At 45.4% G+C, this 26,025-nt stretch overlaps 2 protein-coding genes and 1 long non-coding RNA gene across 14 annotated transcripts in view; 2 read left to right on the forward strand and 1 right to left on the reverse strand.

Moving 5' to 3' along the window:
- Positions 1-64: 64 nt before the first annotated feature.
- On the reverse strand, positions 65-1,190 carry LOC120948996 (MICOS complex subunit MIC27). Of its 2 annotated transcripts, none has more exons than XM_040365915.2 (3): positions 1,082-1,190; positions 676-1,032; positions 65-607 (listed from the first exon to the last, which is right to left on the reverse strand). In XM_040365915.2, the coding sequence occupies exons 2-3, from the start codon at positions 1,007-1,009 to the stop codon at positions 240-242; spliced, it is 702 nt and encodes a 233-aa protein (XP_040221849.2). In that variant the 5' UTR covers positions 1,010-1,032; positions 1,082-1,190; the 3' UTR covers positions 65-239. The 2 variants fall into 2 exon arrangements, with proteins under 2 accessions (XP_040221849.2, XP_049463870.1); XM_049607913.1 differs by having other exon boundaries at positions 676-1,024; positions 1,082-1,161.
- A 283-nt stretch (positions 1,191-1,473) lies between these two features.
- On the forward strand, positions 1,474-4,671 carry LOC120948998 (uncharacterized). The gene is made up of 2 exons (XR_005751005.2): positions 1,474-1,595; positions 1,702-4,671. It is a non-coding gene; the product is annotated as an uncharacterized LOC120948998 (long non-coding RNA).
- A 5,866-nt stretch (positions 4,672-10,537) lies between these two features.
- Positions 10,538-26,025, forward strand: part of LOC120961739 (amyloid-beta-like protein) — a 67,995-nt gene continuing 52,507 nt past the window's right edge. For 6 of the 11 annotated variants that reach the window (XM_040385745.2, XM_040385754.2, XM_040385751.2 and 3 more), the window contains exons 1-3: positions 10,538-10,665; positions 12,796-13,200; positions 25,249-25,419. In XM_040385745.2, the coding sequence (XP_040241679.2) occupies positions 13,129-13,200; positions 25,249-25,419 (243 nt within the window). In that variant the 5' untranslated portion in view covers positions 10,538-10,665; positions 12,796-13,128. Of the gene's footprint in view, positions 10,767-12,071; positions 12,207-12,795; positions 13,201-25,248; positions 25,420-26,025 lie in introns of those variants that run through there. The other 5 variants (XM_040385749.2, XM_040385747.2, XM_040385748.2 and 2 more) reach the window with 5 other exon arrangements.

Here is a 26,025-nt window from a genome sequence, read left to right on the forward strand (position 1 = left end):
CTTTAAAACCAATGGTGGATTAATCGCCTGCAGACTGGTGAGAAATGTAAACCGAACAAATACATTTTCACTTTACCTAGGGTGATAGTGACCTAAGGCCATTCACCTAGGCTTTATTTTGTTTACCAGTAACATGTTTACCAGACACACGGTAGCAATTTTCTACACCAACCAGCATCACGAATCACAAGGGCATAGGTAAATGGGAGTTACGCACAGAGGGACACCGCTGGCCGATTTCATTTCTTCTCGGAAAATACTGCGTCATAGGCGGATTTCGCCAGTCCCGATACACTGTCCTTCAGCTCGCCCAGGTTGGACGGGATGGTTGGCAGCTCCAGCTGCTTATCTCCCGGCTTCACGCCATACACAAAGTTGTACCCGATCGTAGCAAACTTTTTCGCCTCCACCAACCCGTGCTGGGCGTACATTTCCGCCTCCTGCGGGTAGCAGATGGACGCTACGCCGCCGGCACCGAACGAGGTGTAGATGACGCGCTTGAAGAAGCCACCGCGCAGACCGAAGATCAGACCGGCCAAACCACCGATCGCGATGGCTCCGACACGTGGCATCGTATTGTCCTCCTGGTGCAGATAATCGTTGATGACTGCAAATCGGGATGCGCTGTTAGATTCTAGACATTCAGTTGCGTAAAACAAGCTACAAAGGACTTACATTTAGTTTGCTTCTTGCCTTCCTCGAACAGGTCGACTATTTGCTTCTTTTGATCGTCGACCAGCTTCGATGCTTCCTGCACCTGCACACGGATCGTCCGGAATCCCTCCTCAAGCATGGACGCCGGCCCGGTCGATTCGTTCCGGCGCTGGTGGCATTCACAGGCAATTTTCTGGTTGAGCGGTCGGTAGAGGGGAAGTTCCGATGGTCGGCAGACCATTTTATTGGGCTCCTCGGCGACGGCAGACTTCGGCTTGTCTGCTCCGGCGCTGGCATTCACCGCCACCGCACCGAGCAGCAGCGGCGTCGCTTTTGTGCTCACCGAGCGGAACATCGCAACCAAATGGTCCTAAAATACTACATTTTCGTTTTAAAATGGGATATGTAAACAGAAAACTAGACTTACGCTTAAAATTATGTAATTTTTCGTTGTTTTTCGTTTGCTGACCAATTATGAATGTTGTCGCCGAACAGTTTTTGACAGATTGACAGCTGGTGGAAGATGGGAAAAAAGAAAAAAAAACAAAGGCTACATGATGCAACCCAAATAACAAAATCTAAGCGTCTGATATGAAGTCAGTTAATGGTCAAATAACAAAGTTTAAATAATGGCCGGACGATTCGGTTTGAAACAGTCAGTGAGGCAACAAAATAATTAAAACAACATAATACGAAAATATATATGTAAAAAAATATATGACAAGAGTGGTCCGTTTTGCAATAATACATAAAATTGTTATCCAAAAATCGTTTGTCAAAATTTACACTTTTCCATTATGTCTTCGTACTGCGCATGAACATGGAGCAAAATCGATCGATTTTTCAACGCCTCCACGAAGCTCCCAAAGCGACAAAACGTTCACATTATTAGCAAAGAAAACAGTCGAGTGAAAGCATCACTAAAAGCTCATATTAACCATGTAGGTACTTCTGAAAATAAGAACGATTGAAAAGCTGAAGAAGTAATAGACATTATTAATTGTTTAGTGTAACATAAATGAAAATTGTTTTGTTTTCTGTTATAAGGTTACAGGTAAAAAGTGCATTGAAAGCTGTTACGGGGACAACTGGTTGACGCCACGGTTATGAAGGTCAATAGCAGAGACGCTTTTGCAACAGGGAAGTAGTACCAGTTGTTGAATATCGGACATTTTCGGACAGTTGTCTGTAATGATGCTGATATCATAACCGCTTTAATCTTATTCTCACTAATACGCAGATTACAATTTCAGCAAAATCGAATAGTTCTTCTTGCGTGTGAAAGAATGTGTGTATGTCTGTGCGAATGTGTGCGTGATTGAGATTGAGTGCTTTCTCTTAGTTTTAAGAGATGATTTGGGGAGGGATTCAATGCGCAATATTGTAGCAGCTTCTCGCGCTTACCGTAGCTACCGCGTAAAGCACGAGAAGCTGTGGAAGGTAACGCAACTAAACTGGGTTTTCTTATTTGTCGCTTTTCGCACAAACTCTGGACACACCCGTTCAACTTGCAGCAAAGTTCCTTCGCCTGCTGGCTACCGCTGCAGAAGCGCATCCATATGGACGAGACTGGCTGGACTATCCTGCGCATCCTGTCGCAGCGTAATAATGACGAAATCGCGAAAGAGTTCGTCAAGCTAAAGTCGGAAGCCCGGCAGGAGATTGCGGCTCAGGGTTAAAAGGCAAAAGTTAAACAAAAATATGTCAGTGTTGCGTGGACCGAAAACATAACATAATAATTCGTTATTAACTATTCGTGAATATAAGATAAAAACAAAGAGAGAAAATTAAGAAAAAAAACAACAACAAACACATACACACACAGAAACACAAAACTATCCAACTTACATTAAAACAAACCTAGAGCTCCTAAGAAGTAAAAACGAGAGCAGTGAATGAGGGCAGATGTAGTTATGAAAGAAAATAACAGTAAGGTAAACAGTAGCAGAGTAAGACCGTCATTACGAACGCTTAGAATAGATACCGAAGGAAGACTGTAGAGATAGGGAATGCAAAGCGATAAAAGAAGAAGAGATAAGAGAGAAAGAGAAAGAGCGAGAGAGACAGAGAGTTGTTAAACCAGCAGCAGCAGCAGCAACGCTATACATAACTAATCTTTAACTCTCGACTATATTTCTATTCCTACAATCGAACCATCACTGTGTGTATGTGTGTGTGTATCTCCAAATCGCAAATTGTATTGTCGTCATAGTTATACAAACTCGTCGTCTAATAGGAGCGTCGTCTAAAAGGATTTGGCAGGCGTTGTTGGCATCCGGAGCGACGGCGGACACATTCCGTCCGTTCCGTATTTGGTTTTGAATGAATCCTGCCCAGTTTTGCCCAACTTCCCACTTTACTACTATCATCAAACTCGAGCAGCAATGAAACAATCGATGTTATAAAGGGAGAGAAAGAGCAAGATAGTGAAGCTAAAGGCGATCAGCAGATTTCCGGGAGCTCTCCATATCCAACCCTTACTGTGAAAAACAAAAACCAAAATACATATATCTAATGTTGTTTACTCCTCTTACTCTGCGTTACGATGTTATCAGTTACGTTTTGATGAAAATGAAACAAAAAAAAAAACACAAAACATACACAAAAACTTAAACACATAGCAAAGATCGACTCTCGTTCCGTTCAGATCAATGTAGAAACCAGCTAGGGTCAACAGATTGGTCAACCGTAGTGCGGTAAGCAAAAAGCCAAATACCAAAAATCGAAAGACAAAACCAACAAGAAACAATCAAAAATCGCAACAACAAAAGAAAAAGTTAATCGCCCGTAAAGTATTATGTTTGTCCACTGGATGTAAGGATTATGGCAAAGGAAAGGAAAAAAGAAAGAAAGGAAAATCATCAATGTTGATTGGAAGTATTAATTCTCTATATAATAAGAACGGGTCAAAGAACGAAGAAAAAACACAAGTAAAGCCATTACAACGACTTGTTGTTTTCAATACAGTACGCACAGAGAGGGTAAGAGAGGTAATTAAAGAGAAGCATAGAGACAGAGACAGAAAAAGAAAAAAAGAAAGAATGATACAGAGAGAAGGATGCAGAGTTTTTTCATTGGTTTTCATAATTGTGGGACACTTCCTAGACTCTTTCTTTTGTGAAGTAAACTTTATCTGTTGGGAATTGGACTCGATGGCACCCTTTTTGGAGGTTCTTTGGAACTTAATGTTGGATTTGTCCAAAATAAGTGCTTTAGAATTCCCACTACACATAACGTTCATTTCCAGTAAGAAAGAGCATATAAGGTGTCCCACAACTATGAGAATTCCTGAAAAGCCCTGTAAAAAATTGAAGGATAAAAAAATAGTAAAACAAGCAAAGATAATAACCAACCAGTAAGAAGAGAAATCAGCCACAAAAGTATCGAAACAGCATAGTAAACACTTCGTAATCGTTATCGGCAGGCAAAGGCAGCATCCATATACACCGTTTATAAATATCATACCAAATATCATACATACGCATACGAACCTACCTACCAATCCTAACTACCTGCCTACACCAGCATACACCCTCTTATCTACCTTTCATGCAAACATACCCGACCTACCCCAATAACTACCTACCAAGAGCACATACATATACTGCATATATATATACACATATAGAACAAAATGCAAACCACAAACGAACATACCAGGCATGTAGTGTCAGAGAGCAAACGTATAAGAAGTAATCATAGTTGTAACACAGAGGTAATATATACATATACATATATATCACACATTATTAGCTCCCATAATACATTCGGCCGCTATGTAGGGGTGTAGCCGCGATCATCAGTCAGTCAGTGTAGTGCAGTGAGTCTGGGAAGCGAGACGGTTCGGTAGCAGAGGGCACATCATTGTAAGCTAGGATATGTAAAAATGTTATGCACTTAGCAGATGAAAAACAGTTGATAGAAGCTATTACAATTTGATTGTTTAAACATATTTTCTAACAATTCCTTGCTTATAGTAAGATACAAATTCCAAAAATAAATCTTTTGCAAAAACAATCCGACTTGGTCGTTATTTTGGGGAACGATACACTCTGTTTCAAATGGTATCTGGTAGCTGGATTTGCCTGTTTAAGTATGCTCACTTGTTGTCTTCGGGTTATATTCATTGACTTAAAAGCCCACTGGTAATACTCTTCTATGGATTAACAAGGACCAACATTATATGGGCTCAATCCTGAATAGCTCCCAGGCTCCAACTTCCATAACGATTGTATGTTTGATCCATGTAAGATTACATTATAACATCATAAGATCACGTTTACATTTAATTACAGTTTAACATTTATAGTACGTTCTAATGATGTATAATAATATTATTACAATGTTGATAAATGATCGATAACTGACTGAGCTGATATTAAAAATCGTTTAATGTGTTGGTGCAATGCAATTCGTTTCAGACGATTCAACATAATTGTTAGACAAAGTGGCCACTAAATCTGACCTATAAAATGTTGCAATGCAATCAATTTTAACCATTTCAGATTTCAAGGAGAAATATTTGTTCAATTCCTTCCAATAACAAATGTACAACCATTAACACCCACCCAGCAGCCAAACAGGCAGCCATACACACGAAGACAACAAAATGTCAATTTAATCAGTCAGTTGCAATGGAATGCTTCCGTACGATCTCGGTAAAATGATTAATTTCCTACACATCTGCCATGGTGGAATTAATAATAAAAAAAAACAGAAGTAAACCCTTTGTGCATGATGAGATGGGTGGGAAAAATTCCAATCAACTATATCAAAGTCATTCCAGTTGTGTGTGTGTTTATGTTTGTGTCTGCAGCATCCCTGCCAACAGCAGGACAGGCTGGTTTTTGTGAAATACACATGCACGCACGTACCGCCCAGCAACCAGGTCATAGGTTCGAAAGAACAGTACACCAACAGCTCGAGCGATGTATGTCATGCCCGGTGGAGGTTGAATTTCCATTAGAAAATTGAATTAAAAATCTGAAGCACAAAATGGATCAAGAGTTCACCACCGCTTCCTCCATACTAACGACCTCTTTCTTTCGGGGCGCCGTTCCCCGTAAGGAGAGGGTAGCACAGGGAGTTCTCTCGGTTGATCGGTATTCCCTTATCAGGATATCTCCGTGTCGAGGGGACGATCAGGGGTGGACCATGATTCAACACGTGAGAAGTGGAACTCGACAACAAAACCAGACACACTCGCCTCCCAAATGGACTGGTAAATCGAATCGACCCCCATCGGAATGGGGATGTGCGGAGGGAAGGATGCAGACTCTGTGCGAGAGTTTGCGTGCGTGTGTGTGTGTGTCCATTCTTGCCGAGGCATCTGCAAATGAAATAAAGCCAAAATGCCAGCACGTATCACTGCTGCAATTAGGATGTGACGCGACCGTTCCCCCAGCAATGTGTCCATTATTGCGCGTATGTAGCTGCTTGGTGGCGTATCTTGATCGTCTTCTTCCCACAGTCTTCCGGTCAATGTCCGTTCAGGGACGGGGACCGGACGTATCCTGGATGGGTTCTTTCTTCCACAACCAACCGCTTAATGCCTGGTAACACACAATAAAGCGTACGGACACGAGTGTGTGCGCGGTCTGTTTGGTCTGTACGTCCATTTGATCGGAAGGAAAAATGCAGCAGAGCACTAAAAACTGTCTCCTGTGCTGTGTAGGTCAGTGCACAAATGAGCAAGGAAAAGCGCTGTGACCGTATGTGTCTCTTCTATTTTTTTTCAATGAGCACTAAAACCACTTCGATCTTGGCTTGGTTCGTTATTTGGTGTTCAGCTGGAAGGAAATGACATCACTCGAAGCTAGGGCAGCAAAAGCTGGCACCCAACACCAACAGCCAGCACCATTTTGCGGAAAGAGCATTTTACTTCCAGCGAACCCAGTTGGCTGGTTCTTGGCTTGGTAGGAAGGAAAGGACAGAGGGATGCCTGAACGCTTGAAGACATTTTCCTTGTGCTCGGTCGGGATGAAATATGGTCGTACCATGATGGTGACGATAGCTATCTTTTCATGTTTGTCACAAGTACCACCGGCGGCTAATGTTGGATGTGCCCTCCCGGGCTTACGATATGGCACCAGGAGCCAGGCCAATGACTCATATGATCGAAAGACAGAAGCAACTCGGGATGCGGCATAAAGGTCTGCATGATGAGAGAGACTGGGAAGCGATGGAAAGCTTCGGTCTGGGATAGATGGGACCCTCGAGAATTGAGGTACGTGTAGCAATCTGGATATGCAATATTGGGAGGCAAAGCTGAGCTCTGCTGAACACAGTCGAGTTAGTGTTTCTTTAAAGCCTTGCCAAAATTCCAACACTCCAGCTTTTACTGTTATCGATTTCAGAATTTTTAAGCATTTGCCAGTGCATTAAAATTGCACCAGCAGTCAGCGCCAGCACTACCAATTCGTCCACCTGACCGATGCTATCAGTGTAATGTAAAACATTTTCCATTACCGTAGTAAGGAAATGGTGCTTTTGTGCCTTACTGCATCCTGTTTCGGCTGCGTGTGACAAGCAGAATGTTGTCGTCGGTATAATGAATTATGCACCACATTCCAAAAGCCAGCATCCAGAGCGATGCTGTTCCCGTTGCCCTCATTGGATTTTCCTGTTTAACTTTGCAATGGTAAACAGTGTGCATTTCATGATTTGTTGTAAAAAAAATACACTCTCTCACACACACACACGCACACGTGCGCTGGGTCATGGAAATGGAAACTGAGAAGTACTTCCCGCAATTGAGAAGCTTTCTGGAGGAGTTGTTTTAGTTGATTGGACTGGCCTCAAACGCTCGTAAACGCTTTCGCTTCGGCTTTCGGGGCCCGTTTGGCATAAAGTTTGGTGGTCCCGGTGCCCGGACAAAAATGCCGGAGTAGGTCAATAAACATAATTAAAACTGTGTGTGTGTGTGTTTTTTGTCTTTTCCATTTGAGATGCAGAAAAACTCCTAGGACGAAAACGGGATGTTTGGCAGAGCTAGGAATGGTTTTATTTTGGGATTGCTGTACCAAATTTAATTGTCACTCTTTTATGCGCAAACACAAGGGAAACAAAAACTTGGGGAAAGAAACAGTGCTTCAGTTTACTATCACAAATTAACGCTTTAATTAGATGCTTTAATGGATGCAATAATCTGAGGAAGCTATATAGATATCCAGCGAGGTCAGCTGCTTCTTGGAATAGGGCAGTTCAGACAAATATCAAAGGTAATGATACAAAAGTTGTTTGTATTGAAACGTGCTCTCGGAAGTTAAGAGCAAAGTTTCCTGATATTCAGACCAACGCTCGTGCACGCCAAACGTGTGCAAACTGTATCCACCGTGCACATGTATTACAGAAAAAGGAATGAAACCCGCAAAACAAAAGGAAAAGAAACATTCAATCGGTACAACACAACTTTCATACTTCGCTTAGCATGCAAAACAGCAGCAGCAGCAGCAGCTGCTATTGCTGTCCGAGAAGATTAGTTTAAGAGGAAGAACTTGCTCGAAGGGAGCTTATGGATTTCATTTAGCAGTGATTCCACAACCACTTGGAAAAAGCATGCTAGTCATAACAACCATATCGACCAAGCGCTATAAATTGCAATACTTTTGTTGGTGTGGATATGAAGAAGCTCCTACAGTTCCTACGACCTCCAAGAGCGGTCTTTATTAATATGAAAAATGAATTGAAAGAATAACGTTAGAAAACGTCATTCATTCATGAATGTTTTTATGTATTTGAAAATACCAGCGAAATGAGAAAATTCTGGAACTTACTGAGGTATGTATCATTGAAATTGAAATATGTACAGTAATAAACCTGCTAGAAATAAGATGACTATTTTCCCTAAATAATATACAACTCTAAACGTCTAAAAAGAGCAATAGAAAGCTAAGTTAGTTTTACAAACTATTGGATGGAAATTCACAACTATTCCCACGCAAACCATGCAGTCGGCAAACAACCAATGCAATAATTCAACATAATTGTACTGATACACCCATTTTGTTGGTGTTTTACAATGCAAACTGGAACGATTTCTTATTTTTCATTTAAAACACATTAACGTGCGTGTTGAGTTTATGAACGCATTATGAATTCAGTGCAGGTTCGCCCAAGTACAGTGCGTGATGTATTTACCGATACACAGAACGATTTAAAGAGAATGGTGCTTTGCTGTTCCAGGCTCTCCAAGTGCAAACGTTCTTTGTGCCGATTCTAATGTGGAAGAAATTTAATTTCCTTTCTTTCTTCGGTGCTGTAAATGAAGCACATTCCCCAGCACAATACACGAGCAAAGCGAGCATTAAAATTTCCTACTTGTAATGTGTGTGTGTGTGTGTGTGGTACGGCGAAAAGAATAACCTAACGTTCCGACGACAAGAGTTCAATTTCCTGCTAAATCCTTTCCCTGCAGCCTGCCAGTCGCTAAACTAACGTCGCTTACCGTCCAATTTACCAAAACCGACCTATCGCGCAACCTACCGGCCGAACCTGACCCGAACGGGCTAAGCTCACTCACCAGTTCGCTATTCGCTATTCTGTTCACGGGGCAACGTTGAAGCAGCGGCTGCTACCAAGACGACCTCCACACTTGCAACGGGTCGTACCGACCGGACGGTGTGCGGAGTTATATCGATATTTCTTCGATAGTCTCGAAGCATCCTCATTCTTTACAGCTTTTTTGTGTATCTTGTTGTGCATCATACACAGGAAGTCTGGCAAGAAGAATGGTCTGCTCTTGCGTAAAATACAGTACAGTACAAACAGTATCGTTACCGTAGCTGTGAGCTTATGCCAGCACGTATTATATGGGGTGGGGAACATTGAGCGAAAATTATAGAATTCAAGGAATTTCGTACATTACTAATACTTGTTGTGCATGCTCTAGAAGAGGGTCCACATCGGAGTGTGTGGCTACTACGAGCCAGGGCATCGCAGCCTCTACGTAAAGATGTCGGGTCCGTGTGCCCATGCCAACGTTCGCAATGGGGATTGTGCCGTGGTTTCCACGTACTGCAGAATGGCGCGTTCTATAGCGTTCTACAGTACAGTGAGACCTCGGTCCAGCCTGCAGGCGGACAGGTGGAAAGGCAAATCCGCAAAAGAAAATCAGAACGGCGAGAAGAAAAGCGTGCATGAAAAATGGAGGAAACATGGCATTCGCCTGATGGGCATCACCAGCTGGCACTGCGCATGTCCAGCGGTGTTCTCTGCTCCTCGCTGGGTAGATTCCTGACGCTCTTTTACCAAGGACTCTCTGAGCTTCTCTCTTGCAAGTGAGTCATAATTTTGTAGGACGTTTTCCAAAATTCTAAACGTACTATTATACTAAAATTCTCCGCAAATAAATACAAATTAAGATATACATTAACCGTTGCACTGCTAATGGTAAATAATAGGATTGCCCTGTGCACACCTTGTGCCCCTTTGTCGACAAGAGGGTGAATGCGAGAGCGTTGATGGCCGATTCGTAAAAGGGATTTCCTGCAGCGGATCAATGATTACACCTTTGTTATGCTAACGCAGAGTGTGTCGCCGTCGAAACCGTCAACGTCGCTCTCCCCTTTGGCCACCTTCAACAGCCTCGTGTCTCCATCGTGTCGCAATCGATGAGGCAGTAGCATCGGCTGTAGCATGAAGAGAATAAAAAAAAAACCGCCGCTTGCCGAGAAGTGGTAAAACAACTGTCCTGTGTCACCCAGCCCGAACCACCACCCGTTTAATCCGTATCCCTTGACTGCTCAGCTACTCCCTCTTTGTAAGAGAGCGCTGGAGCAGTCCGTGTGAGTTGTACGGGAGCCTGAGCGTACAGAGTGTCTGTAATTTGCTCGCAACTAGCTGGTCTCCGAAAGCGTTCTCTCCCAAGCGCCGAAGGGCCAGTCGTCTTGCCAAACAGCGCACAACAGAACCGAACCCTGTGCTCCGTTCTCGGGCTGTTCGACAGTTTCGATACAGTGCCGTAAGCAGTCACATCGGAAATTGCTTCCGTTCCAGTGGTTCTCAGTGCAGGTACCGCGGGTTCGACGACTGGCCAATCCGCAGAGGTGTGCAAGCTGTGTGCGTTGAGGTGATGGCGGTGGTGGTGTTGGTGGTTACCGCTTGCCATCCCGGTACATAGGTCCATACCTGGTTGAGCAGGCTTAATGAGCTTTGGTCGTCAGTTTCTCAACAGTTGCTGATTCTAGCGGAAACGTTGGGGTGGATGGGGGGGCGGAGCAGAGTAGGGGACGAAAAGTGTTTTACATTAGCGGCGTTAGAGGTGATCGAACGAAATCGAACAAGCACTTTGTCGAGTAATCGATATAATACTCTTGCTTACCAATGAGTCATCGACAGAATCAGTGTCACCATCGATATAATGCGAAGAAATTGTACTGTATTCAACAATTTTAAGTACGTGAAGGAAACACCTGTGAAAGAGTGTGCTGATTCGAAGTTCCTTTTAATTGTTGGTTCCTTAGACTGATTCCATTTCTAGGTCTGCGGTGGGAAGACCGTGTCCAAACGCAAGTGCATGCCATTACGCGAAAGTTTCCCTTGCAGAAAGTCAACCATTTCTGCCACAAGGACGAGACGCTGTGTGTGGGAATTCTAGCTCGTAAGAATTTCCATGACTGTTTTCCGCAGTGTACGAGTGTGTATGTGCATGTGTGCATGTATGTGTGTGTGTTTGAGTTTCTATTGATGCAATGTAAAACCTGAAATTCGTTTCGTGTTCCGTGTGACCAAAGGTCGCGTAGTGTACACATACTCACACACGACGCACACCCTCATACACAAGAATCGATCGGTGAAGTATGAATCATCCGTCGGAAAACTGCTCTTTCGCTCACCTCATACCCCCTTCCCACCATCCAATGCCGGACATTGCGCCATTGTGTGAAAACCAGACCCACCAAATCTCACTGTGCACGGTTGTGTGTGCGCGCGTGTGTGTGTATGTATGCGTATTTGTGTGCGCAAATGTTTGTGTATTGGTCGGGTTTGGCGTGCGTGCGCAAATGTGTAGAAAGGAAAACTCCTTTTCACAGTGTATGACTGTGTTTGAACTGTGTGTGTGTGTGGATGAAAGGGGGATATTGCGCAGCTGAGCGAACACAATGAGCAAGCTATGTGCTCTACACGGGGCGTGTGTGATGAGCTGCTTCTGCTCCTTTGAGTGTCTACGTGTGAGTGTGTGTGTGTGATTGTGCCAAATGAAGCGAGAGAGAACAAAAATACGACTGCCCAGAAGGAGAGAGAGAGGAATATGCGAGAGTTAGTGTGAAAAATAAAAGGCGAGGTGGGGAAAGGGAGAAAAACTCTCTACGTGTGTGTGTGTGTGGAACCGAACGAACACAAACGCTCTGTTTTGAGGGGGCGAAGGATATACTAAAAACCTCACTACAGTTCTGTGTCGAAGGCGATAGAATCCCACGGATTGTGAGCTCCTTTTAGAAAAAAACAGCATTTAATATCGCACTGTCCAAAATCGCGTGTGCCCGAAAATCGGAACACCCCGTTTGGGCATTGTTTTTGGGCATTGGTTCGCACCAGTTGGTTTTGTGTTGGTTTGTAATTTTTATCGATTGACGTGAACTCGGTATCGAAAGTAGATACACACATTCGAACGATTGTACGTAGTGGAATAGTGGATGAAAACAGGAACAGGATATCCGCAGCCCACTGCAGGCACGTGGCACGGGAAAGGGGATGTCGATTGGAGACTGTTCAATTGGAGGCTAGTAAACCGAACACGAAAAAGGGGATTAGGATATTCGATTACACGCACGGTGAGCCCAGGAACGCTTTAGTCTTCGGTTGCAGGCTTATCGGTGTGATGGCTGATGCTGAATCAGCTAGTTTTTCAAGAATGTACGGCAGAGGCCAGAAGAATCTTCGGTGAAGTGTGAAGTATTCGACTGGACCAAGAGAAGTAGACCACAGGAAAAAAAAACTTGAATCATGTATGGGTACATTGGGGGAACATAAGGATTACTTTACGATTGAGTGGTACACGCCAAAGAAGATCAATAGTTTGAGGATAGTTTGAAACTGTCTTAAAAGATAGGAAGGATTTTTAAAATGAAATATTTTATCCTATCATCTTCAGGTTACTATTTTCAGGTGAATTACCAATTCATCTATTACCAATTTCAGGTGAATCATTATTGCGGTGAGTGTTCAGTTTAGTCTTTGCACCCGAGTGCCGTCCCAGTGTGAGTGTCGTGCATTAGTTGCACCTCGTTGCCTTTGTGCAGCGCTACGTTGTGAACATTATAGTGGTACTAAGGTGAAAGAAACGAAAGAGTGTGTAACGAAAAAAGAAAACCAAATCAAACCAAAAACGAACGAGCTCCGAAGTAGAGCTACGGAAGGATACAGTGTGTTGTATACAGGTGATACAACCTGGTAGTTTGAAAGTGTGTCGCAGTTACTGCCGTTTCAGCGTCCATTAACATAGTAGCAGCAGCAGCAGCAGTATCAGCTACGATGTCATCCTCAGTGTGGCCAGTGGCGTTTGCCCTTGTCCTGGTGACACTTTATTCCACGGTCCCGTCTCAGGTAAGAAGCGCTTTAGAACGGCTTAAGTCTAGCAGAAGGACGAGCTAATCGCGTCGTCAAGTTACAGGTACCGATCTGATAACAGGGAGCAGTATATAAGCTTACAGCACAGTATCGAATGTGTCCTCAATTTTAACCCCTGGGGTGCAATATCAGATATTGATTCCTGCTCGGTACACCGCAGAGTTGTCGTACCCCTTTTGTCAAGGCTATCACCGGCGGGCCCCGTGTGGCTCATGTCTACCAGCAACCGCAGGAACACCCTTGAACCTCAAGGAAGGACTGCACGCAATGTGAAACAAAGAGCGCCCGCTTTACTTCTTCGCCATAAGCATTTGGAGCTGGTTCGTGTTTCGAGAACCCCGCCGAGAAAGGGTTCAAATGTCAACTTATGGCTTTTTTAATGCATTCTTGATTGCATTTTGTGGCGGGGGCCTTCCCATTTTTTTGTTGTTTTTGTTGCCTTTTGGCTCGTTTCACCACCTTCAACTTGACCGGGAACAGGTCGGTCGTCCCGGTTAGCGAAAACTTCTTACGGCGTAACCAGGCAGGAAATTAGATTCCGCTTGAACGCAGGTCCATTGCACGCTACCCGCCGAAAGGGATATAAGATTACCTTGAGGAAACCTTTGTAGTGTGCGCGCACTTTCGCAAACCCCTACCGAACCGGGAACCCCTGTGCGGATCGGTCTTTTGCGTTGGATAGCGATTCTTGTAATTGCTGTAGGGTACCATACTAAGGCAACAAAAAAAGCAGGACCTCTGTGCATCTACACCTGGCACGCTCGGGGTGTGTGGAGCTCCCAACCATACGCATCTAGTTCCTACAGGCGTTTGTTCGACGACCAGTGAAAGGATACAGCACTTTCCCTACCTTGGTATATATTTTTAGTTACCAAGTTCTGCATTACGGCTTCGCCCTATTGCGTTGTGGGCACGGTTTGACGTTAGTAGCCCCTGCAGACCTTGCGTGGGTTGCAAATAGTTAAGTGGAGCTGGAAATCAATACTGGAGCACATTTTCTTCACGTGTGCTTCACAGAGCAACTCTTTTACTCTTGTTTGATATATCTAGAGCAGTGCCCAAGCAGCAAAGGGATAGCAATGAATCCTGCAAAAACGAAAGCGAAGTATACCGTGGGAGTATGTTTACATGCGATTTTAAGTTTTACCATGTGGAAAACTGTAAATGCGAAGGCACACGTTCCTCGCTCGTTGTTTATTCTTCGGCAAGGACTTTAGCATCGGGCAAATTCCAAACTGGGAAACCGGGGTTTCTTCTGACAAGCAGCCGTCGGAAAACCACCCTGTGCGGGATATGTTTTGCTACACGTCTCCACACACATTTCACACCACCACTACCACTGCGGTGGTAAATGCCATGCAGGAAGGGTCACTTCCTATCCACCCGCACACTGCGAACCGTACACCACCACCACAACCACCACCAAACCGATTGTCCTGCGCAAAAAGAATTTCGGAATTGAACCTGGTGTGGTATGTGTATGCGTGCCTTACGCTGGCTGCCACCCTCGTGTCTGTTTTCGGTGTGCCGTAGCGTACAGCAGGGGCAGCTGTTCGACACTTCTTGCCCGCGCGAAGGGGTGCCGTGGGGATGTGTCACAAACTCTGACAGCCCACACACCCCAAGTCGTCCCGTACACAGCCGTGGGAACGTTTTGACGGAGGATTGTGTCCCTCTAACCTCCCCCCCCCCCCACCCATCAATGCTTTCGGTGTTACTTCGGGGCGTCAGGGAGCGCTGCGTGTCCCGCGTTGCCTTCAGCTCTAGTGTGACGAAGGATTTTAATATGCAGCATGAGTCATGATGGGCTGAACTGTGTGGTACGGGCACAGCGAAGACTGACAGCACGGGGTGTAGACTGTGTTTGCCCGTGAAACAAACGCGTTATCCTTTTTTTTGTGAGAAAAATAAATACAGCAGTGACGACTGCTTCCTAACAGCTTACTGTCGCGTTTTGCACAGTGGCAGAAATGTGCCCTGCATTCCTGCTGGAGCTGCTAAAGAGGGGTTGAAATATTGTTTTTTTTTGTTCATTTCTTTGCTATCATAGCAAGCCTCTTTTGCGATCTTTGCTGGGTTTCTGGTTGTTGTGTAATATATCAACCCGGGGAAAAAACACATCTCTATACAAAATGGGAATCCTATTGCCATTTTTCAAGATGAGTTGGGCATACGGCGAAGGTTGCTCGAAACAAATGGTTCGAAATTGATTTAAGAAATTGATTAGACAAACTTCCTTCCACAGTTAGGGCGCATTGACAAATCGTGTGCCCTTTAACGGCCCGGACTGAAAAGGAAGGGAATGAAGCAAACGATGATTTGAAAAGTTGTTAGAATATTCATGTAGTGGCTTGTTGCCGGTTCAAGCCACGACCAATGTTGCATTTAGTATTTTCTTATTACTTATTTGTGTATCATTTATATGTTGTACACATTCACCAAACTCAAACTTTAACTACAGCACGTTCACATAGTTAGTATAATTTAACCTATCATTTAATAAATGTATTAATCCATAGCATTGTACTTTGCTTTAACGCCGCATCGATGTATAATGAAAAATCAATTATAATCAAGCTAAAAAAAGGAGGAAGTGAAATGAGATGAAAAAAGGTCATCGTGGCGCAGTGATCAGGTTTCGGATGTAACAAAAGACTCGCAACTACCAAGTTGACCTTTTTCTCCGGTAGAGAAATCATTACAACCCATTGCCGACATGCCATGAGATATCGAAAGTTAACAAAAAACGTAACACACACACACACACACCTACCCACTCATCTACAACGAGAAGAAACCTTTCTTAATTCGCCCGGAGCTAGGTAGCCCGGAGAAAGTGTATCACCCTCAATTTAGGCCCGTCTCACGTTCTGGCCGTTTGTAAAGCGGAAGTCATTTGACAACGCCCGTTACGCCGGAAGGAAGCGGGTAAAGTTTGTGCGATAGAATTGCCGCTAGAAGTTTTTGGCCGTTTCGATCGGGCCTTTTCCCGATAAGGCGGCCGTTTACCCCAAGCGCCCAGCAGCGTCCTTTCACTCACGCTCCACCGTTTATGACCATTCCGTCCGGTAGCTTTTACCGACGACGGCGATGGTGACGGCCAGCTGCTTACGTGTTGGCTGGATGGGCGAGAATGGACTATACGCTCGCTAATACCACGCGATAATGAGGCAAAACTGCGTCGGACGAAACAAAAATGATAAAACACCACTGGGGGGGAAAGCGTGCGTACGAGTGCTTCATCACCATTTGCAACCCTAATTTTATCGGAGCAAAACTGTCCCGCTGAATAAATTAAAATCTGTCACGTGATACTAAGGACGTCCGGCAAATGCAGGGGGAGGCGGAGGGAGGGGGGGCTTAGCGGGGACACGGCTCCAAAAAGTTGGACAAAAGGAGCAAGCAAAAACGAAGGAAGGCACAACGGTTGACGCATGGCTTTGTGGGAGCTGTACCTTGGGCGCACAGGACGAATACACGATGTCAAGCAAAGGACATCGAGGCGAAGGTGACGGGAAAAGGATAGCTACACAACGACGGGTTCGGGGCTTGTTGCGATCTTTATAATTTAGTTAAAACTGGATACAACCGAAACCGTTCCGTCTTTTGTTCCCAGTGCGTACTCTACTCGACCACACCTTCACAGCAACATTGTGGGCCCTTTGTTACGCATTTTGCTTGGCGCCGCTTTTTGTTTTCGAATTGCAAGAAGTGGCAGTGTGTTTTTGTTCGGGGACCACCCCGCTTGAGTGCCCTCGGAGCGACCTCCCTGAACAGTGATGACCCTTCGACCAGCGTGGTCCATCGTTGGGGTCGGTGGAGTTGCAAGGTTGAAAGCAAAACGAAAAAGCTTACCCCTTAAGGGCAGAGTGGAGTAAGAAAAGAAAAGGACCTGTAACAAAATGACAGCCAATGGCGAACTTTGTCGGTCACTTTGTCCCTTTGGACTTTCTCTCGGTACCGCCGAGAGAGTGTATCCGTTTGCGTGAACGAAGTGAACTTACTGCCCAAGGAAGGACACACCGATCGATGGCGGTTATGCCGAATGTTGGTATGAAAGTATAAATAGCTACCGTTGGCTGTTCCAGCACTTTCGGTTAAACGTCATGGTTGATAGAAAGCAGCAGCCCCTAGCGTTTCTCACTGTTGAAGCAGTTCTAGAGTTTCCCTGTTTCAGACTCTTATTTTTAGCCTCCTTTTTGCTATTTTTGGAAGTGCGTAATGGACGACAAATTTACAAAATTTCAGCCCATTTACATTAATACACTGAAAACTGAACCTTTTGCTGCTGGGAAAAGGAACAACGAATGCTTGGACTTTTTTTCTTCTTTAACTCCACACTACTGTCCTGATGATGTTGGGAGCACCCTTTCAAAATTCCAGTTAACAATAATCAAACTTTATTAGATCAGACTGCATTACGCCGAGTCCTACCTGAGTTGATACCAAGGCACGAGACGCACGTAGTTCATCGCGCGGGCTATATTGTTTGATGGTAAAATATAAATTTCTCCGAAGTAAAAGTGATTTCACATTCGCAGAAATGAAAATTGGCATATCGGTAGGCACATTTTGTTTGCTGACTGTTTGATACCGCTAAAAACAGGAACACTTTAGCCTTTTGCAATATAAAATGCTCGCTACTTTTCCAACGAACTGCGTTCATCCGTTGAGCTGATTGCTGAGCGTTGTGACAACCGTACACGCACCCGGCCATCAGCACACTGGTAGCAAACGGAAAGGGAACCAACCATTCCGTATCCTTTTTGTGTTGACGCACTGAAAAATATGTTCCAAAGTAGTGAAACCTTGGCAAGGTGGCATAATTGATGGGCTTCTTAATTAAGAGCACAATGCTACCGCGTGTGCGAAAGGAACCGTTTGCGCGACGACTAGCCTGACGGGAAACGCTTCATCCGAATGCTGAAAGGAATGCCACGCAGTGATAATGTGTGTTTTATAACAAACGATGGTATTTTGAAATCATTTCATTCGTGTTCTTGAAACCTTTCCCACCAGTACGTATCCTTTTACTAATACTGCTGCAATGGTGCGATTAGTCGGTTCGCGCTTCCAAGTATAAACGCGTGTTCGCTGTGTCGACATAATTCGGTCCCAAACAGCTACGAATAGACGTAGAATATGGGCGAATAATTTGCTAATACTCCCACACCAAGATGTTGTATGTTTGAGTGTGATGGTTCTTTCCCTTACCGAAACTCCACTCTGCCACAGCCAATGGAACTGAGAAAGGCACCAAAAATCCCATTAGGACTAGCTCTAATGTGGGACACGCATACCTCGAAGGGACTATTAAAGCGCAACGGACGCGCTTCGACCAAACTTACTATTTCGGATCTTGCCTGAGGTTCGTGGTTTGATACCGGGAAAGCGGGACCAGTGAATTTCCTTTTATTATAAGAAACCATTATGACATTTTCGGTGCCACATATTTTTCCCTTTTTTTCGCGAACCATTGTGTGTAGAAAGTGTTCCGCGTTCGGGACATAGCGAGCGAAGATAAGAGCCAACCCCATGTACCGAAATGGTGAAAAGGAAGGATTCTCGCTTATTAGGGGTAAAGCTTGAAAGCCCCGCGGGTGTCTCTGGCGAGGGAGACAAGAGCAGCGAGAAAGCACGGTACTTAATATAGAGGTACCATTTCGTATTACGACGAAATGAAATTACCTTCTCGACGTATCCCCAACCAATGGGGGAAAGCACACGGAACCAGTACCCAAGCAAGTAAGGAACTGCCAGCATTGAGGCGGCTCCCCATTTCTGACACTTACTCGTTTCACTGCCGATTGGTCGTAAAGCTCACTCCCTAATCTTAATATGTGCGTGTATGTGTGTGTATGTGTATGTGTGTGTCTGAGAGGAAAATATTTGCATAACAGCAAGCGGTATATTCCAAACACCCAAGGTGTGTGCGTGTGCATGAGGCACACGTACGGCCTATTTGCTTCACTCCCATTTTCACCAATGCGGAGACAACACACATTCAGCCGAATCTACTCGCAAGATGCCTTGGGACGTCTCTTGTTTTAGTGTGACTAGCGCGCTTCACGCTGAATGTCGTCATCATAACCTACAGCACGTTGCCGACACTTTCCCAATGTTGGGCGTACGTAATGAATCCCATTTTGCTGCTCTCCGGCAGTGTTGTTCTTAGAACACGCCGAACGCAACCAATAGCGCGCGCCCGGGTTATATTAATTCCAGTGCCTTCACAGCACTTCATCGTTTCTCTGCTGCCATCGATGGTGGTGGGCTTCAGTCTCCCCGGATTCCAGTCCCAAAGGCGATGATCGGCAGAGTGAGTGAGTGAGTGAGTGCGGCGAGTGAAACGATGAAATGCTGTGAAGGCACGCTCCGAAGCGAGCCTGGGCAAACACACTTCAAACCGAAAAACAAATTGCCGAGTCAAGAACTAAGCAAACTCAAACAATAACTTGCTTTATAATCTGTTCTACGCTCACAGCCGTAAAGTGATTCGCTCTCGACCCCGATGAAATTTAAGGTACCGCCGAGTATTCCGTCCCTTCTCCGCACCCCGGATAAGATACAGTGGGTGCAGCGGGCGGGCGAGAAGTGGTTACAACAACAGCAACAACAAAAGAAAAAAAAGTTCAAAGAACTAAATTAAACACGGCCACATCCGGGAGGGTAATGTCGGTGCCCCGAAATGAAACGACCGTTTCCCATAGTGTACTTTGGGGAATTGTATTTCTCATTCGAGGTTCGTTTTCTTTGCTGGAGATTTTGGGTTACGAATCGGGCAGCCCTTCAACCGATGTAAAAAGGACACTCTCGGAATTGAAATGATCCAAATGTGTAGCACCAAAAAAAAAACCCAACAAAGTGGGAGAGACGATAGAGGAGGTGCTCCATTACACTGTGCCGGTCCACAACTGGCAAGAAGACATTAAGGTTTTTCGCAGCCACACGCTCCTACCGTTGACAACTCGACATCTAGCCCTCTCTGACAGGTCGATGTCAACGATTCAATTAATATCCTCGAGCCCCCTCGCTCGGTAACGGTTTTGGGCCAGAAATTCACACCGAACCTGCAATCGATCGATCTGTTTCTTCTAGGTCCCTTTTTGCCTCTCACGGGCTGCTCCATAGAGCGTACGGTTTTGGAGATTAAGCACAAAAAGCGACTACAATCGTTCGCAGGCATGGCCACGGGCCAAACAGCGGACCATTAGTGTGTGTGTCTGCAGTGACTTCTTGGAGAGGTTGTTTTTTAGGCTTCCCTGCCGTTCTTCACGAACCATTAACCGCGTACAATGATGAGATACCGAGAGGAGGAACCAGTGAGAGAAAAACGATTTGAGCTTTGTCAAGCGATAGAAGCTAATTTTTCAAAATGGATATCCGGAACTGATTACCACCGGGCCTGCACCGTCACGAACTGCGGTAGGTAGTGTAGTTATGGGGAGGGGGAAACGAGAGCCAAATGTCGTGAGCCAAAAACCATAAGGCAATCGCACTACGGCCCGAATGGACTGACCGACCAGACCGTGAACAGACTCGAGCGCGCTACTTGAGATGACACGGATGGCTCATTACGGAATTACCGCAACCGAACACCCCCTCCGATGCTGGCCCAAGGAAATGCGAGGCAGGCCCATCGAAAACGAAATGATGTGGATTTAATGGTTCCGATAATCGATATTTGCATCATGAATTGGCAAACACATTAATCGCGCTCTGCCCGTCCGTTCGGGGTTTTGTACCGTTGAAACGAAATTGGCGTGCGCTGATGACGTCTCGATTCCTGCTGCTGTATCAAGGCAATAATGGCAGAGGTGGGTTTTTTGAGTAGGCGTTCAAGTAAACAGACAGTGAAGTAAAGCAAACATCTCATTTTTCTAACCATCGTAAGCGCCTTCGTGGCTTTGTGGGCTTTCTCAGTGCTGCAGCAATTGTATAAACGCAATCGGCTGTAAAACGTAATAAAAAAGCGTTTTTTTTTAATAGCAAGTAACCTACCCAGTGGCATCGCTTTTGTCTGCACGTTCTACAGGCTTCTCTGTGTTTTTGTATAAACGAACGCCGAGAAGGCGGGCAAAAAAGCTCCCACATTTGACATCGATAGCGGAAAATCGTCTTTGACGGGTCGGAAGAAAAATTGCCTAATGGCAACCACCCTCCAATGGGTGTTTGTCTGTGTGTGTGTGAGTGTATGTGTGGGCGTTGATGAAATCTTTCAACCAAGTATCACCCACGAACGGGCCAGAGGAAAGGAAAAAGAAAAAAAAAACAACAACAACAACCATTTCACATTCATCCTACCCACACACACTCAGGCGAGGAGGAGGTAGGGCGGCTTAAAAAGCCACAAAGTTTACGACCTTCAGCAGGCGTTCTCCGTCACATTCTACGCCATGGTACCCAAGCAGCCGCACCGGAAAAGCATCATCGATCTCTCTGCCACACCACGCCTTGGCCATCCCTCCCAGCAACCAACCCCCGGTGCGATTTGTAACGCGCACTGCGTACATACGCGCAGCGGCGACGGAAAAAGAAAGCATATCTCTTGAATTCCCTAAAGTGGCTTTTTCCGTGTGTGTGTGTGCGACTTTTTTTGTGCCTCCCCGTGGCGTTCTGCGAGGTAAAAAAGAAGCTTTCCCCTTGTTTGGCCCACGGCAAAAGGGTTGTTTGCGGAGCAAAGAGTCGGCAAGAATGAAAGTTTGCTGCCGTTCGCGCATTTCAATCATTCCCCCCCCCTTCGTCCCTCGGCGCTGTTTCACCCCCTGGCTCAGCTGAGCAGAAAATGATCGCTTTTCTACGCATCATGTCCGCATCATCGTCTTTGCTCGTCACAATTTCCGCCACCTGGAAAAGTGGCTCGAACGTGAAGTGTGATGGCAGCGGATGTTGCGGGTGTACGTTTTTCAACGACGGATTGTATGTGTGTGTGTGCAGTGACGTGCAAACGTGCGTGGGAAACGCGTGGGCGTGTGTGTGTGTGTCGTAGGTGTATCGCACATCGTTACCGTGTGTGAGAAGATAAAACGTTTTTCGAACGACGCGGAATCCTTTCATCTTCATCCATTTCCTTTAGCACGCGCCCCCCAAGGAGAGGAAAAGAGCTTTCGGGAGCTTATTATGGAGGCTCATTTTTTACACGTCAACGATTCGAATTGTTCTCTCTCTCTCTCACACACACACACGTGGCAATTGTTATCTACCCAGAGATGGGAAACTCTGATCTTTCTTAGAGTCGTTTTTCCCATTATTTCTTACTTATCAAACGCGACCTCGATCCGCCAGGGGTGAATGTATCGTTCAGTTTGCATACTACGCCCTGTCGTGTCGTCAAAGGTGTTGCGAATGTTTCTCCCCTCCAATGTTTCCGAGAGAATATGACAATATTTCGTCATAATGCAAGAAATATTGGATTAATGTAGAAATATAATAAAAAGAACCTATTTCTTGCGCACGACTTTTGCACAGATGAACGAGAACGGAGCTTCGGTGGAGCCATTGGAATCGCCTTGGCTTCATCAACCTTAGACACGAGTGTTTAAAGGTGTGCACTATAGAAACCGCTATGTTAACTGTCATTTGCTGTCACGCAATACTGTATTGAAGTGTCAACGAGACTTGAGAGTGAAACATATAATTAAAGAATTTCGAAACGAACGCTGTACGCTTTAAAAGAATACGCGCACCACTGGAAACGAGTGCACACAGAGCAAAGGCTCACAGTTACCATCCGCACACAGTTGCCAATAGGTGTCACCGGCACTACAGCTAGGATTGGACGGCCTCAATGACGCCATACTCGGGCGCCCTGGCTTGGCTCTGCACCAAAACGGTAGCACCACACTCGTTGTGCTGCTTTTTCTTGCATTTTTTTTTAATTTTCAACGCTTTCAATTTTCGCAAGATTTATGTGCCTTTTGCTGTGGCTTCGTTACGGTTGAAGACCTTAGAAAACGCACGGATAAGTGCCCGACTAAGTCCTCAAAGCGGCAACAGGATGAAAGGCACAAAAGGGTGAAGAGCGAAGAGCTGATGAAAAGGCTCATGGCCACCGGAGTCCGCCACCGCGTCCCTTTGCCGTACCAGCCGCAAGTAAATGCTCGCAGTAATTTCTCGCTCGGCAATGGATTGCTGCCTCGCCCGGTTGAGTCAAAGATGGACGAGTTTTTAATTAAAACATGCCAACGCTGCCGAAAAGGATTTGCTCCATCGATGTCTTATCGGAGCAAAGCTTTCGGGAGGGGTTTTTTTTTTTTTGTTACGTTGCTTCCGTTTTGCCTCCGGGGAGGTTTTCCGGCGCTCTCTCCACCTGGTTGAGCTGGTTGGGTGCTTTCAAGCGTGAAAAGAAATACGGTACGATTCCTTTCGATTGCGTCTGGAAAATTTAAACTCATGTTAGGGGATTATTTATGCTTTTCACTCCTGTACTTTAAGTGTTGCAAAAGTGAAGTTTAACAAATGCTTTACATCCTTTTTGGTTATTGTTAAAAGCTAATCGTAAACGTGGTTATAGTGTGAATCATTCTTCAATATAATAACAGCCCTTTAACATCATATCTTTAAGATGAGAACAAGCTTGAGCACATTGCACTACGTTGAATTAATTATTATCATCGCCATCTGGTCCAGTGTCGTGTTATGCTCCCAACAGAATGCCAACGATGTCCCCACTGTGTTTTTCTCTTTGTCAACAGAACGTTACACAGTTACAGAAATTTCGGAGCAACATTTTGCGATAAAGAAGACAAAAAACACCAAAATGAAACAGCCTGGCAAGCAGAGTGCCGTATCCCTTGATGCGCAATGGTACTGCCCATAACCGTCGAGGCATCAACGTCACAAATAATACCGAAAAACAGAGCAGAACATGCTGGAACGTGCCATTTGCAGAATTAAAAGTTAACGCGAGGGAGGGGATAGTGTGTATTTGTGTGTCGGGCACAGCTGGCACCATCAGCCGAAGGAGATGGCTGTAGTTTTTTTTTGCACCACCGTAGTTCCCGAGCCTTGCTTCAACACTCAGGATGATTAGTTGCAAAAGAAGTAATGAGTTATGGCGAAGCGACGAAATGGCATCTTCAAATCTCCACTGAGCGAGAGAAGTGAACTGGTTTTTATTACTAGTGTTTCGTATGCGGGCTGGGCTAGGCAGACCTTGGCAGACTCTTTAGCCACACAAAGTGTCAATCTTAAACATAAACGCACAGCTGTATTTATCGAAATGGAAGAGTAACTAAGCATTGTGTTTCCAAGAACACCACTCCGCTGGATATGTCATTAAGCATTTGCCCGGCGAACCATCAAACGGGGCGGGGGGACGATTAGTGCTAATTAATCAGAATCGTTTTCCCACTCAAAGCTACCAACCGAAAGCGACCAGAATATTCTGCATCGAAAAGCATGATTGATTTATTTTCATTGTACTTCAGAGTGCTTTGTTAGTGGCAGCAGGAGTAACGAGCGGCAGCATCTGAAAGGCATCGGGGGCTGATTGTGCTATAATGCCAGCATTGTTCACACACCGGAGGGGTCGAGTGTCACCTTCAGAAATGACATCTTTATCCGCCTAATGATACAGAAATTTGAATCTGAAGCCGTGTTGTGTGGATATCTTATTTACCGTAAAAGTTAAGCTGCTAGAGAAACCGATCGTACAGTGATTAGTGAGAACGGATCACGATGGGTAGAGTTTGTTCCACCATCAGCTCACTCCACTGCCGCAGGTCAATGTTTGTTTTCAATTAATCCTTGATCTTACCGGGCACAGCGAATAGGCTGGCCAGCACACCTGTAACGAACGGTCAGCCAACGGATGGCTAACGAATGCTTGATGCTGCCTTGAATGTTTAATGAGTCCCGCATCCAGCATTATAGCATATCAGAGGGTTCGAAATGCGCCCGTCCTTTCCTGGGTGTACAAACCCACCGATTGAGTGGCCTTGAACGCGCGCACATAGCTCTTCCCTTTTACTCGCACGCATTTCTTCGTTTCATTTCCTTTTCTATTTCTCTCCATCTTTGCAGGCTGCCTCACCACGATGGGAACCACAGATTTCGGTGCTGTGCGAAGCCGGACAGACGTACCATCCGCAGTTCCTGTCGGAGGAAGGACGATGGACCACGGATCTGAGCATCAAGGTGCCCGGCTCGACCTGTCTCCGCGACAAGATGGATCTGCTGGACTACTGCAAGAAGGTAAGTGAGCCGATCAACGCTGCCGTTTAGCTGCATTGCACGAGAGCTAATTGCAATGTAAGACTTTTGATCGAATGAAAGACGTTTGCAAAGAAATAAATCAACCCAATGTCTCTGTCGCTGTGCAGCGATACAGTTCCATTAGACAATGACATCGTTCATCCCGTAGCATCAACTTACGCTACCATGTGGTGTCTTGTGTTGCTTTAAATGTGTCGATTGTCGATTGTTTACCAATGTCAACGATGCCAAGCGCTCACGTACCAATGCCCTTCGGGACGGTACGAACGGTTGGACCTAACATCCATCCGGCAGAATCCTAGGTCGAAGCATCTCCTCCGCACCACGAACGGAATCGGTGTTTGAAGTTCTGACGAGCGGCTCCAAAGCTACCTTTGAAAAGGCACTTGTGCCTTGGGCAATAAATACCGTCAGGATTCCATTGCCCCGTCGTCGCCGTGTGCTCACGTCCAGTTACGGGACCTTTTCTCGCGTCACCCTGTGCACAGGTACACACGGTGTGCTCTCTTCCTGTTATAGCGCAACGCCCGAGATAGCTTTACAGCGCTGGGGGAGTAATTAGATTTTTCAATTTACCATTCAACT

Source organism: Anopheles coluzzii, chromosome 2, assembly GCF_943734685.1.
Source record: "Anopheles coluzzii chromosome 2, AcolN3, whole genome shotgun sequence".
NCBI classification, from domain to species: domain Eukaryota; kingdom Metazoa; phylum Arthropoda; class Insecta; order Diptera; family Culicidae; genus Anopheles; species Anopheles coluzzii.

Excerpts from the sequence above, each read along its gene's own strand:
- LOC120948996 (XM_040365915.2), bottom strand. The coding sequence starts at position 1,009 with ATGTTCCGCTCGGTGAGCACAAAAGCGACGCCGCTGCTGCTCGGTGCG. Across the intron at positions 608-675 it reads AGGCAAGAAGCAAACTAAAT|TCATCAACGATTATCTGCAC; the intron begins GTAAGTCCTTTG and ends CCCGATTTGCAG.